At 35.1% G+C, this 13004-nt stretch overlaps 1 protein-coding gene across 2 annotated transcripts in view; it reads right to left on the bottom strand.

The window, feature by feature from the left end:
- Positions 1-6834: 6834 nt before the first annotated feature.
- The window catches only part of LOC149225264 (membralin-like protein At1g60995), a 180088-nt gene continuing 173918 nt past the window's right edge, over positions 6835-13004 (bottom strand). For both annotated transcript variants that reach the window (XM_089377036.1, XM_089377035.1), the window contains 4 exons: positions 8814-8920; positions 8439-8530; positions 8159-8235; positions 6835-8058 (listed from right to left, as the gene is read on the bottom strand). In XM_089377036.1, the coding sequence (XP_089233162.1) occupies positions 7300-8058; positions 8159-8235; positions 8439-8530; positions 8814-8920 (1035 nt within the window). In that variant the 3' untranslated portion in view covers positions 6835-7299. The remainder of the gene's footprint in view (positions 8059-8158; positions 8236-8438; positions 8531-8813; positions 8921-13004) is intronic.

Genomic DNA, 13004 nt, shown 5'->3' with positions numbered 1-13004 from the left:
GATCCCACATTTTATTCAGAAGTACGTCATAAAAGACAGTTTGGGCCATTATCAAACACTACAATTTGATGGATGAAATATTTCTTTTCAAAGCATAGAGAGTGTATGCCAAATAGAGAGACAATACATATTCCAAATAATTTTTCAAAACAAGAAATCTACAAATTATACAAAGAATATGCAGAAGGTGCTAAGAGACATGGCTGGTTTATTACATATCAATATTTTGTGAAGGTATGGAAGAAAGAATTCAACAATGTCCCATAGATGGAAGAAGGTATTTGCAGTGCATGTGCTTCTCTTAAATCAAAAAGGGACAAAGGTGAAGGGTTAGAAAGAAGTAAGCATTCATAACTTTAACTTTTAAAATTGTATAGTCATCAACTATGAAAACATATTTCTTAATGAATTTCTTTTATGTTGTGTAGATTTAATTGTCAAAGAACTTCACGAGCATCGCGAACAACAAACAAATGAAAGGAAGAAGTTGTACAAGCATCGAAAGAAATGTTATGATAATCTGAATAAATATTTTGGTTTGATAATTGATGGTATGGACTAGAAGAAAACACTTTTACCACATTTTGTTCGCACACCCAAAAATTTATAGGAGGAAAATTTTATTCAGTTTCACTTGGTCGGTTGTATGGTCTTCAATGAGAAAATGTTGCCAAGGGTGTACTTCACAGCTCCAAATATTCATAATGATGCAAATCTGACCATAACCATAATTCATGATGTGATTTCTCATTGGTTTGGTAGTCTTCCTGAAGTTTTGTATCTACAATTGGACAGCACTTGCCATGAAAACAAAAATCAGATTGTTTTTGGATATCTAAACATGCTTGTTGAATTGAGAATTCCTCAAAAGGTAAAGGTTGGTTTCCTTCTTGTTGGGCACACTCATGACCATATTGATCAAATGTTCGGTCGTTTTTCAGTCACATTGAGAAGGAAGGAAGTTGGGAGCTTGCCATCACTAATTGAATGTATTAAGAAATCATACATGCCAGAGCCTACTTTTGATGTGTTAGAAGAAACTGTTGACATGCGAAGGATTATTCTGGGATCATATGGTGGGGGGGAATGCATTGAACAACTTAATGACATTAGCTTCCAACATCAATTTCGTATCAAAAAAATTGATGGCAAAACACTAATATGGGGCAAGGAGTATTCAACCATTGCAGAATGGGCACCATCATCAGGTTTGCAATTTTTGAAGTTCATTCCAGATCATCCAATATTTGCATCAAAAATATTGTTATTACAATCAATTGGTGAAGTTTAGAATGCACGCAGACAAAATAGAGATATAAATTATTCTAATTGCCTGGAAGAAATTAAAAAATGTATTAGATATACATGACTACTTTGACATTGTTGATTCAGTTTGGTGGGAGTCATTTTTCAATAATCAAAGTGATATCATTTCAACAACAACAAATAAAGATACACCTTTGAAAAATCCATTTATTTGGCCACAAAATGTGTCGAATGAACATGAAGTAATAAACATTGTTGAACAGCAACAATCTCAAGGTATTATTAATTTTTCACAGGTAGAGGAAAGAGAGATGTATATTGGTTCCAGAAGATCTCGTGCACAACGTGAAGCCATGGAAGACCTTTACAGGGGTTCAGTACAGGATATTAAGGAGGGTTGCATGATTGCAGTGCTAGCAGATGGAGATCCCAATGGCTATCCATTCTGGTTTGTTAAAGTTATAAAGGTCTTTACAGAAAATGAGGATGTTACAAGTGTTGAAGTACATTGGTATGCCACAAATACACACCCAAATGGCGGAAAATGAGATGGTAGTTGACAAAAAAAATGATGGAAAGAGAAAAAGAAAGGGTACAAATCTAAATCGTCGCCGCACAGACATATTAAAATTCGAGGATGTTGACATACTTGTTTATGACTTCAATTTAACAAAGAGAGGAACTTTTCGCTTCAAGACAATAGAGACTCTAAAAAGGTTGTTACCAGAAGGGACAGTGTTGAGATGGAAATCTGTTGAAACCAGTCGTAGATCTAGAAAAATTTTGAAACCTGAAATGTTGGACATGCATGTGGACTCAAATGTGGCACTAGTTGATGAAAGAGAAGAATATGGAACATCTTCGTTAGCATCCAGTCACTCATCTGAAGATGTGAATTCTGATGGTGTGCAAAAAAATATGAGTGATTTTGAATAATTGTTTAAGACAATTTATATAACTAATGTATGCATCGTATCTTGAAATAAAATTAATTATTTCCACATGGTGTTAAATGAGAAGTTATGAGGCATTTTTATGTTGTTGGATTATATGTCTTAATTATGATAATTTTTTATTGTTTAAAATATCTACATTGCAATATTAAATTAGAGATATAATGTATGTTTTATTCAATATACAAATAACGACTTTTGAATTCCTTTAGTGATGTAATTTGTTCATAATGTCATGGTTTTTTAATTTTATAGTTGAAAAAATTTCAATTTCTTTTGTATCTAGCATGTTATGGTTGAAAACATGTTGAATTTATACTTAGGAAAGAAAAATGATATTCTACCAAAAACATTAATGTGTTTTTTTTATTATAAACAACTTTATTTGGCACATAAACATTTGGTTTTACTAGCATTTTTTAAAAAGTTTGAAAACTGACTCTAAAAAAAAAATCATTGTTCTATTATCATCACTTTCGTTTTGAAGCTATATTTTGCATGAAAATTTCGTAGTCACTGCCATTTTAAAAACATGTTCAAAATTGACCCCTAAAAAATAAAATCATCGTTCCAGTATACACACTTTTCGTTTTTAGCGTTATTTTTGATGTTTTTTCAGGGTTTTTTGGCCAGAGTTTCGGTTTTGAGTTTATAGTTCCCGTTTCAAAGTTTACATTGTTAAATTAGGGTTTCTTCTAGGCCAGCGAAAAGACTTTCTTCTGGGGCAGTGCAAATTCGAGGCAGCAAAATCTGCTGTGGCAATGTGAAGTTAGGGCAGCAAAATAAGGAACATTCTGGGAGGTCAAAGTAGAGACTGAGAGACCGAGTCCCTCTATAGGAAGCCAGGAAAGACCTAGAGACTGATTCTCTAAGGAGTGTTGAAGAGAAGCAGTGAGAAGGATAAAGGCTGAGATTCTCTATGGAACGCTGAAGAGAAGCAGTAAGAAGGATAGAGATCGAGTTATCTAGAGGGAGCCAAGGGAAGCAGTGTGAGAAAGGCAGAGCAGAGTATGAGGCAGAGTATCTAGGTTGGTGACAAGGTTCTTGTAAGGATACAAGAGTCAAGGATCTATGTCATGGTATTGGTACTTATCAATTGAAGATCTAAGAAGAAGAATTTTGAATGGATTTTCCTCTCAAGAGATGGGAGGTTTTGGCCCTCGCTGGAGAAGCCTATATTTTGTGTCACTTGTATCTTTTATTATTGCATATTGGTAAATTGTCTTGATGAAAGAACACATTAATAAGCTAACGAAGAATTGAATATAAGATTAAGAAGAAAAGAGCATCTCAAGCAATTATCAAGAAGAGAAACTGTGATTTATTGAATGCCCTAGATTTCTCAACAATTAATATATGAAAGTCATTTTCCACACATCGAAAGCAGATAGTGAAAGACAAGGCAATAAAAATCTTTGTCAATCCCCTTGGTAATAAGGACAAAGTCATGTAATGTGAAAACGTTAAGAGATGCCTATCCCTTCCACGAAAATAAATCCCTAACATTCCTAATACCAAGTAAATCATTGATAACAACAAATAAATTGTTAAAAATTCCTTCGGAAAAATGGTGAAATTTAGTCGTCGGTCAGGGCACTGCAAAATATAAGATTTGTATTTGAAATATATTTCCTTCAATATTAATATAAACTTACCTTCATAAGAACAACATTGTATTATTAAGAACAACTCAAAGCTTTTATCACTGTTAAGGTGATGCAATATTGCAAAAGTAGCGATATTTCAACAGTTAGTTACTTCCGTTAACTATTATTAACTATATTTACAAGATCAATGCACTCTTGCTCAACACTATATATATTTTACTTCAACATTATATATATTTTACTTCCTATTGTGTGTTAAAGCCCATGAGAAGTGTAACCATTTGTGAATTTGAGCATAAGATTAACCCCTCCATAATTACTATAAAATATCTCAAATTATTGGTTTTTGTGGGGATGAGTTTCTAGTGTACCTTATAAGATCACCATTTTGCATTGCAACCCAACTTCTATTTACTTTCATATTTATTTTTTGCAAATGTTCACCACATACACCAATGGTAGTTTAGTCCTTACATGGTGTGGTGTGTGATCTTTTAAATTTAAAATAATGATCATAGCAATCACCAATAGGGGGATGGTGAGGGTGTGTTATGACACTTCTCCAGTGTCCGCAAAAATGCTATTGCAAAATTAGGTGGATTAAACACAAAGTAATGTAAATAATCCATGTTTTAGCTGCATTTATTGTCTTAATTGTGCTCTCTTTTGTTGGGTTTCATCTTCCACTTGCAAATTTTCTTGTTTACTTCAAATTCATTGTTCTTTCCAATTCCGTTATCATTACCATTTTCTTGTTTGTCTTAACAATTCTCTTTCCAAAAACATTTTGTAGTTATGCCAATCATATTCATAATGAGGATCAAAGGGTTTTTTTTTTTTTTTTTTTTGCATTCTCTTCTTTTCCTTCTCAATACACATTTTGTAGTTGTTGGTAATATTTATTACACTTGGTCAAGTGATTGACTCACATATAACATCAACAAAATTTAGTAACATGGAATGTTTTATAACAAAATCTACTAATATTTTTGTAAGCCTCTACATAAATTTGCTGCCAAAATTTTGGTATAGTCATAGTAATATCAAACTTATTAAGCTAAAAAGTAAGTTATTTCATTGACATTTTAAATTTTACATTTTGCAAGAGATAAAATATGTAAGCTCAAAATTAAAACATTCACATATTATTGGACAATACTCCTAAACTTGTACCAAGTGATAGAACATTGATCCTTTAAAAAAAATAGAAATTAATATTTGAAAATCTATAAATTAAATTTTCGAATAATAATTTTCTAAATTAAAAATGAATAAATCATGATTTATCATAATTGTTTAGAAAATAGATTTTATAGATTTTATATGTTGTTCACATACTTGCCACTTTGTCTCGCACTTGTTGTATGCCTTATCAGACCTTTACATTCGTGCAATTTAAAAAACTTCTTCCTAGGGTTATAGGGTTGCACCGCAACCAAGTCCCCAAGTTAAACTTGACACTCCAAAATGGAAGGTTCAAAGTTAGAGTGAGGCAACAACATGCATGTTTTTGAAAACTTTGCATATAGTATAGGCCCCCAAAAATAATCTCTTAATTCTTTTAGTACGAAAGGCTATCAATTAGAGGATGTTAGGCGCTATCAATTAGAGGATGTTAGGCTATATAGACTGTTGGAAGTTAATTAAGTTCAACTTGGTTTATTGTATCCTTCAGTAAAGTGTATTTCTTTAGTATGATTTTTTCTAATTAGATATAACAGCCAGAATTATGTTCTAGACATAAAGTGGTTTAATAGTTCGCCTCCTCCTCATACAAACAGACACTTGATCCATAGCTTTTGTTTATCTCAGCCTTAATACAAACCAACACTTAATCCATGGCTTTACTCTTGATTGATCCATGATCTCTATTTAAAGAACATGGAGAATATTTTGCTAATGCTCATGGAGAATCTTTTGCTAATACTCAATAGTGAGAGATGTTCATGTACCATTTTCTTTTCACTGATATATACCTCAAGTGGTTGAGAAATTGGAACTGTAACCCTAATACACATTGGCGCATTAATCTTTAGTTTTTTTTGTCAGTAATTACATTTAAGGTGTTCGAAATATGTGAATATGTAAACTTGTTTCTCAAACAGCGAAAAGTCATCTTCTTTGATCCCAAATTCTTTTCTTCTTTGATTCCAAATTCCCAACATGGTATATTGTTGCACTTGCTCCCTACTGACACTTCAAGATAACAATTTTTTAATTACGATAAGTGATCAATAGGATTAAAACAAGAGGATCTAGACACAATACACTTCAACACTAGATATTTATGTCTTTCTCCATTCCAAGTTTAAACTAGAAACTGTAAGCAAGGGTTAGAACTGTGTATATATCTAATAAGACAGATGGCGTGTCAAAGATATTTGCAACAAACGAGAGATGGTATTCCCCATGTCTTTCCAGTGAAATAACTAACAGAACTAAATAGCACAATTAACTCCAATGAAAATTGGAAGTGGGCAGTGCGTTGGGCAGAAAGAGCAACACCTTGACAATGGTTAATTACAGTAGAAATTATATCAAATGAATTCGCTCCTACAACTAATCAGATGGAGATGAAACTGTGGCAGGAGATAATTGTCGGATATTTTCTTTCGATTGATCCCTATTTTCAAATATGAAAAACATTTAATAATGGATAAAATTCCATGCATTCCAATAACAGTGAGTGCGAGCGTAACACAACGATCAAATGTTTTCCAATCTAAGCAGTACTATTATCTACAGTACTCCATGGGAAATTTTAGACGATGTACTCAAATTCCATGTTTCCAAACGTAGAATTTATTTGTACAGTATCATTGCAACATGCAACCTGAACATAATATATGGCATTCTTTCGACTCGGTCTTTCTGAAATCAGGATACTTGCTTCCCGCTCGCAGACACTTCACGCTAAATAATGACAAGCAGAGAATCTTACCTCGTTAATTAGAGTTGCCAAAGAGTATTTGGAGATATGTCCAAACACTTTAATCTCAAAAATACTATAAAACAGAAAATTACTTTATTTTGAACCCAGAACTGCGTAACAACCACCATTTTCATATCAATATATTTACAGCTCACACTATTTCTAGAAGAGTGAAAAATCAACAGCCCAACGGGAGATTGACCAACTACGCTGACCCATCATGGATTTGAATATAGAAGGGCCTGAAAGAAGAATTTATATATGATGTTTGACTCAGTTTTGTCGTGCTGCCCATTGATGGCAGTTTTTCAAGAGCCCCAGAACAAAAGAAAATTACAGAAGAACTATGAAAGCATACAATTGCTCTTGCACCATCATATTGGCCATAAAGGAACAGGAAATTACAGATTTGCCAAATATGTGTGAATACAAATTTAAACCTTACTGGAACAATTGCAATTCAGTCAAATAACCCGTGGCCAAAATAACTGAACTCTAGTATTCACAAAACCCGCCGATGCATCACCATATAAACCATATTTCAGGTTTCAACAGAGTGACCACTTCTTTGCCGCAATCCCTCCAAATCACTGGATCCCCTCCACCAAGAACTGTGTACATTTGGCTGGTTCTCTTGCTCAGGGGAATCACTGTTAGCCAACCGTTGGTCCCTGCTTTCTCTGAACATAGGCAAGGAAACCAATCCATCGGGAGGACCACCTAAAATCCATAACAGCAGTGAACTAATTGACATTAGTGAATTTTGGTTCATCAAAGATCCAGCAGTTTGAGCTGTTTGGGGCAAGTCTAATCCTGTAGCCTGTTGAATAAGTCCACCAGATGTACTGTTCTCTCTCAGGTCACTATTTTGCATTGCATTCGAGCTAGTAGTTCTGATGGAATCTGTATTAACACCTCTAGTGGTAGTTGTCCGGTAATTTGGATCAGAGATGTCGGTGTTGCCAGTGGGAGCTCTTCTAACATGATTATCATCGCCTGAATGGAAAGATGACGACTCAGCACCACCATGGAAATTCCTACGTAGGCTACTGCGCACTCTAGTGCCATCTGAAGATGTCCATATAGACCGAGAAACAGCATTGCTACCAGTTCCATTACCTTCCTCTGGTTGATTATCTCTAGCTTGATGAACTCCAAAACCACCTATTTGGTTTGCACTCCTAGCATTTAATCTTGTAACATGGAACGTAGATGTAAGTATTGTAGATGAAGTTATCTGCACCCCAGGCTGTTGATGCAATTGATCTCTCTGCCACATAAACCTTTGCAATGCTGGCACCTACACAGTGATCATAAATGAGGTGATGATAAGCTTTGATCAAAAATGTCTAGGAAGCATGTTGGTGCATTGAACAGAAAGAAGATTGAAGGATCTTCACCTCAAAGCGATTCCAAAAATATAGTATCAAGTGCTGCATAAAAGCTGCTGTAGCAGCAAAGGCCAAATACGAGAAACCTAGCCCAACAAGGATGAGAAAAGTTCAGTCTGGCATCAAAGAGAAAACAAAGGCCACCGCAGAGTAATGTCCCAGTGTAAAAATGATATAGTTTGATATTATAAAAGCAGGAATATAATATAAACCAGTCTCAACAAATATATAGGTAGAAGGGAGCATCACAACAGATCATGAGCTTAGATGGAAAAATAAGAAAACCTACCATATGCGTACGAAAAAAAGTATATGTGAAAAACCAAAAAGTACAGCAAGAAGAACCGGGGAAAATACTGCATTGACATGGGTGTCCGCACACTGCACAAAAATGTCATGTGTGTAAGAACCTCTTTTAGAATTAGAAATGGGAATGTCAGAAGGTTGGTGTTTCATACCGAAAACCCCTCCCACATTAATTTAATTGTCTACAAGTACTAACTTCATCCTGAATGCTACAAAATTTCTTCAAGTTGACAGAATAGAAAACACGTGACAGTAAAATAACCAAATACCAAGAAATGGCACATGACTTGAAGCATAAGCCAAATTCATTGCAAGTAACGGCTAGAATAATTACCATAATAGGAAGGTGTTTACTAACCTGATCATCGTAAACAGCTCACATAACCACACAAGAGTGAGCACCATAAAGGCGAGTAGCTGGTCATCATAAAATTCAAACAGGAAGAAAAGGATTCCAATCATGATCTGCATGCAAAGATAAGTTTAGAAGATAGATATTAAATTTAGATGTGAATATAAATATGGTACAACTCAAAAATAGAATCTAAACACAATAATACAAGCAATAAAAAAAAAAGTTGTCGAAAAGTTCATTACAAAAAATTTCAGGAGCATAAATCTCACTTACGAAAAGTATGGAATTCTTTCAAAAATATTAGAAAAAGAACTAGATGAGATTCGAAATTGAAAAGCAACCAATCATTATTAAAACTTCAAATTTCAGAGGCAACTGAAACATGTCAAATTTTAAATGTAACATCATTAAGATGTCATATGAGAACTGTGTGGGAGAATATCGAATGTTGAAAATAGAGTTTGCCTTTAATACAAGATTAAAAATAAATGTTAATATATCATGATTGATGAACCATAAATGAAGAGTCCAGACTATCTCATCTCCGTCATTCTCGGCTGCATGAATAAAGTGACTCATGATATAGGGACTAGCGTAGATCCATCTTAACCCTGGATCTATCAAGCGCTGAGAGGGATCAAACCTATTAAGATGCAAACCTTTCTTCAACTTTGGCACTATTAGAGAGATTGGCACTTCGAGAGATTTGATCCATCTCAACGCTTGATAGATCTAGGGTTAAGATGTATCTATGCTAGTAATATTCGACATTGTTTATATTTAGTGAATTTTTTATTTTTATTGTAAAAGGGACATGTGTCAACTCTAGGTTGAGCATGAAAGGAATTACACGTCTCCCTCATATTGGGCTATTGAATGCACCTCTTGGCACAATCATCATTGTTGGCACTCTCCTCTACAATATCTCTAAGACATCATCCTCATCTATGTGATATGTGCATGTGGGAGATTATACCACTATAGACTGGGTGCACTAAACATAGGGGAAACCTCTCATATTATTTGAACCAAACATTTTTCCCTCCAAAGATATCATCCACAAGCGTAAACTGCAATGAATATCATCCTAATCTTCCCATTTGTTATCTTCTAAATGGTTTCACTTCTTGCTATGGATGATACTGTGTGCTTGAAGTCTCATAGGCTGACACACTAGTGAGTAGTGACCTATTTTGTTAACTTGAAAATAGAGTTATATCAATACAAGAATTTGCATGTAGCAATTTTCAAAGGTACAACAAAACTAAAATCAATTGTAATGCACTACTCCTTGATTCAACACCTTGATTGCAAATTGTTAGAATTGAGCCTGTCTCATATCCATATAGAACCCACCACTTAGCAAAGGTCATATTTGTGCAAGGCATAACCCGTGTCGCCCTCATCACACTAAAACCATGGCTATTTCCTCCATTGTATGATGAGCAGTATAATGATGTCTTAAGCATATATCTCAGGATTAGGGTACATCCTCTCATACAACTATAAAATCCCTCCATGATCTTAGCATCCTTATATACAATAACATGTGACATAACTAGGTGCTAGGAAAACCCCTACAACATGTAATGTCCTATGCAACATCTTCAATCACCTATCCACAACATCTCATGTTTGTAGACCTTGTGATTCATCATTATTACATGTTGTTGATGTGATCCTTTTGTGCTATCCATGCCCTTATACACAACTCATGCATGCAACATTATGATCAGCGGCTCAGCCATCCTCAATATTTTTACAACAAACTTAGAAATAGATGTATACTCTTTCAAACATGATCAAAATGGCTCACTCAAGATTGTATATTTTACCCTTTTACCATTTTCTAGAATAAACCTTGACAGATATAAGAGAGAATAAAGCCTTGAACTCCAAAAATATCGAAACATTCACCATGAACAACACAAGAATATAGATAGAGGAACCCTTGAAGTAGGGTAACACTATCAATCACATTTTTGCATAGGAATCACTCTAGAAGTGATGATTGCTATTAGATAATACAACTCAATATCTCTTCAATACAATGATATTCATATGTATTTATATTTTCTCATTAGTATTCCTAAGAGTCTATGCCAAATACCCTTCATTACAATATTATTTCCTTTTAATTACATAGTGGGATTATTCCATTAGTATGACCACTTTACGTTTACTATCACTTTGGGTACTTTGCTAGTTACCACATATCTTTTTAAGAATTTTATTGGCAACATTTTTCAGATCGGCCTTCTTTAGGTGTCTTAACACTATTCTTGATTCTGCATCTAGATGGCCTTTTGAACTGGATACAACATAGTCCTTGGAGGCTGTCCAAACCTTTGACAGTCTTGATACAAGGGTGTCAACTGATTCTGCCTCCATCATCAGTTGCTACATTACTTGCACAAGCTCTCCAATGAACTTTCCAAAAGCACGCTTGTCACCCTTTTACAATGGCACTATGCACAACACAAAACACTCTATCTCATACAATGGGTATAGGTTTTGATCTGTCCCATTCACTAGCCTCTGCGTGTCATGTCAATACATTCTGTAATTCTGTAACTAAAACTCTTCATTCATCACTCTGCTAGCTTCTGCACAACCGTTAGCTACACCATGATTCTTTCTCTGGGAAAAACTTGAAACCAATCACGTACTAGCATCAAAACATTTCAATGGATTGGCTACAGGTATTCTCTGCATTCTGTCCTTTGCATCTGTCATATGGACTTTATAAACAGAGATATAAGACAAAAAAAAACATGTGCAATGACTGACATTCTCAACGAGTTTAAATTAACCAGATTGACGGTGAGTGCTCAAACTGCTCTTTAGTCTTCACTGTAGATCGATCATGCATAGTCCCTATTGGATTAATACATCACAATCAACCTTGCGCACTTGTAAATAGAGATGAATCGGAGACAGACATGCCACAATTTAGATCACACATTAAATTCGCACAGTTAACTCCCTAAGACATCGGATCAGTCATCAGTGGTACAGGTGTTAGATCCGTGTGCTTTTCTGATCAGTAATCAAACCAAGATCAATCCAACACCATTCCTTCAGATCTAATTCACAGATCCAGCAGATCTAAGTTCACTTGACGTAGGTCAAACAAGGTATTCCATGATCTGAACCAGAATTTATTCACTGCAGCTTATTTTATTTATTAACTTGCCTTCGAACCTGTGCCAGAACAAAGAAATTCAAAGAAGCCAAAGACAAAACATGTGTGTCGGTGCACAAATGAGAAGGAAAATCTTGGTATTCCTCGATCTTCAAAACAAACCCTAGAGTATAATGTCGTCTTCTTCAAGGCTGCTATTTTACCATAGCTCTGATAACATGTTGAATTTTCAAGGCCTTCTTAGCTGATAATTACTTCTAATGATTTTAATTTAAATCCTCTTGTATCACCTTTGGGAGGTAACACCTTGAATACTCTGGGATTATCCCAACATGTTGGTCTCAACCAAAAAGAGGATATCGAAAGGTTTGAGTGAACCAGAAATTGCTCTGAGGGAAGTCTAGAATGCCTTGTTACAATTCCAACACCCTACTATAACTCTCTGAACCCCATGCCTCCCACCAAAGTTCCATCATTTTGGAAATCCAAGGCAGCTCCAACTCGAAGGAGAAGAATCCTGAGTGACCATCCCAAGATTCCTAATAACTGCCCATTTCCTAGCTTGTAATATTGTTGTTGCTATTCCCTAGATTGCTTAAGCTCATCAAGCTGAAGTTGAGTGAGGCCCTCATCTATGAAAATCTTGCAATTTCTACTTTGCCTGAAAAACTTGTTAATATCATCTAAGGACTTGAATCAAATGAGGAGAATGTAACCAGAGCCAAACAAACCAAGTTCTCTGAAGGCTAATGTTGAGAAGCTCCCAAGTATCATGGACGAAAGAAGCCCTTGCCTACATAGGCTCTACCTGATCTGAAGTCTGGAGAGCGAGCCCTCACACCTTCAAGTTTAGTCTCTAAATGCTTCTAGCACACTCCGGAATAAGTTTGGCATGTATGATTGCTTCAACATCAACACGGGGAACGTGAAGTGTTATTCTTGCATGTAACCACCTGAACCCAAGACAGAAAGTTTCCTACCAGATTTCTACCTCTTGTTTAAGAACAACATGTGGGGAGAGGATTTCCTCATGCTTGCTTTTGAGATCG

Source organism: Pinus tabuliformis, chromosome J (genome assembly GCF_031772625.1).
Source record: "Pinus tabuliformis cultivar Carrire ecotype Pingquan chromosome J, CPIR1, whole genome shotgun sequence".
Classification (NCBI taxonomy): domain Eukaryota; kingdom Viridiplantae; phylum Streptophyta; class Pinopsida; order Pinales; family Pinaceae; genus Pinus; species Pinus tabuliformis.
This window is presented reverse-complemented; position numbering and strand designations above follow the sequence as displayed.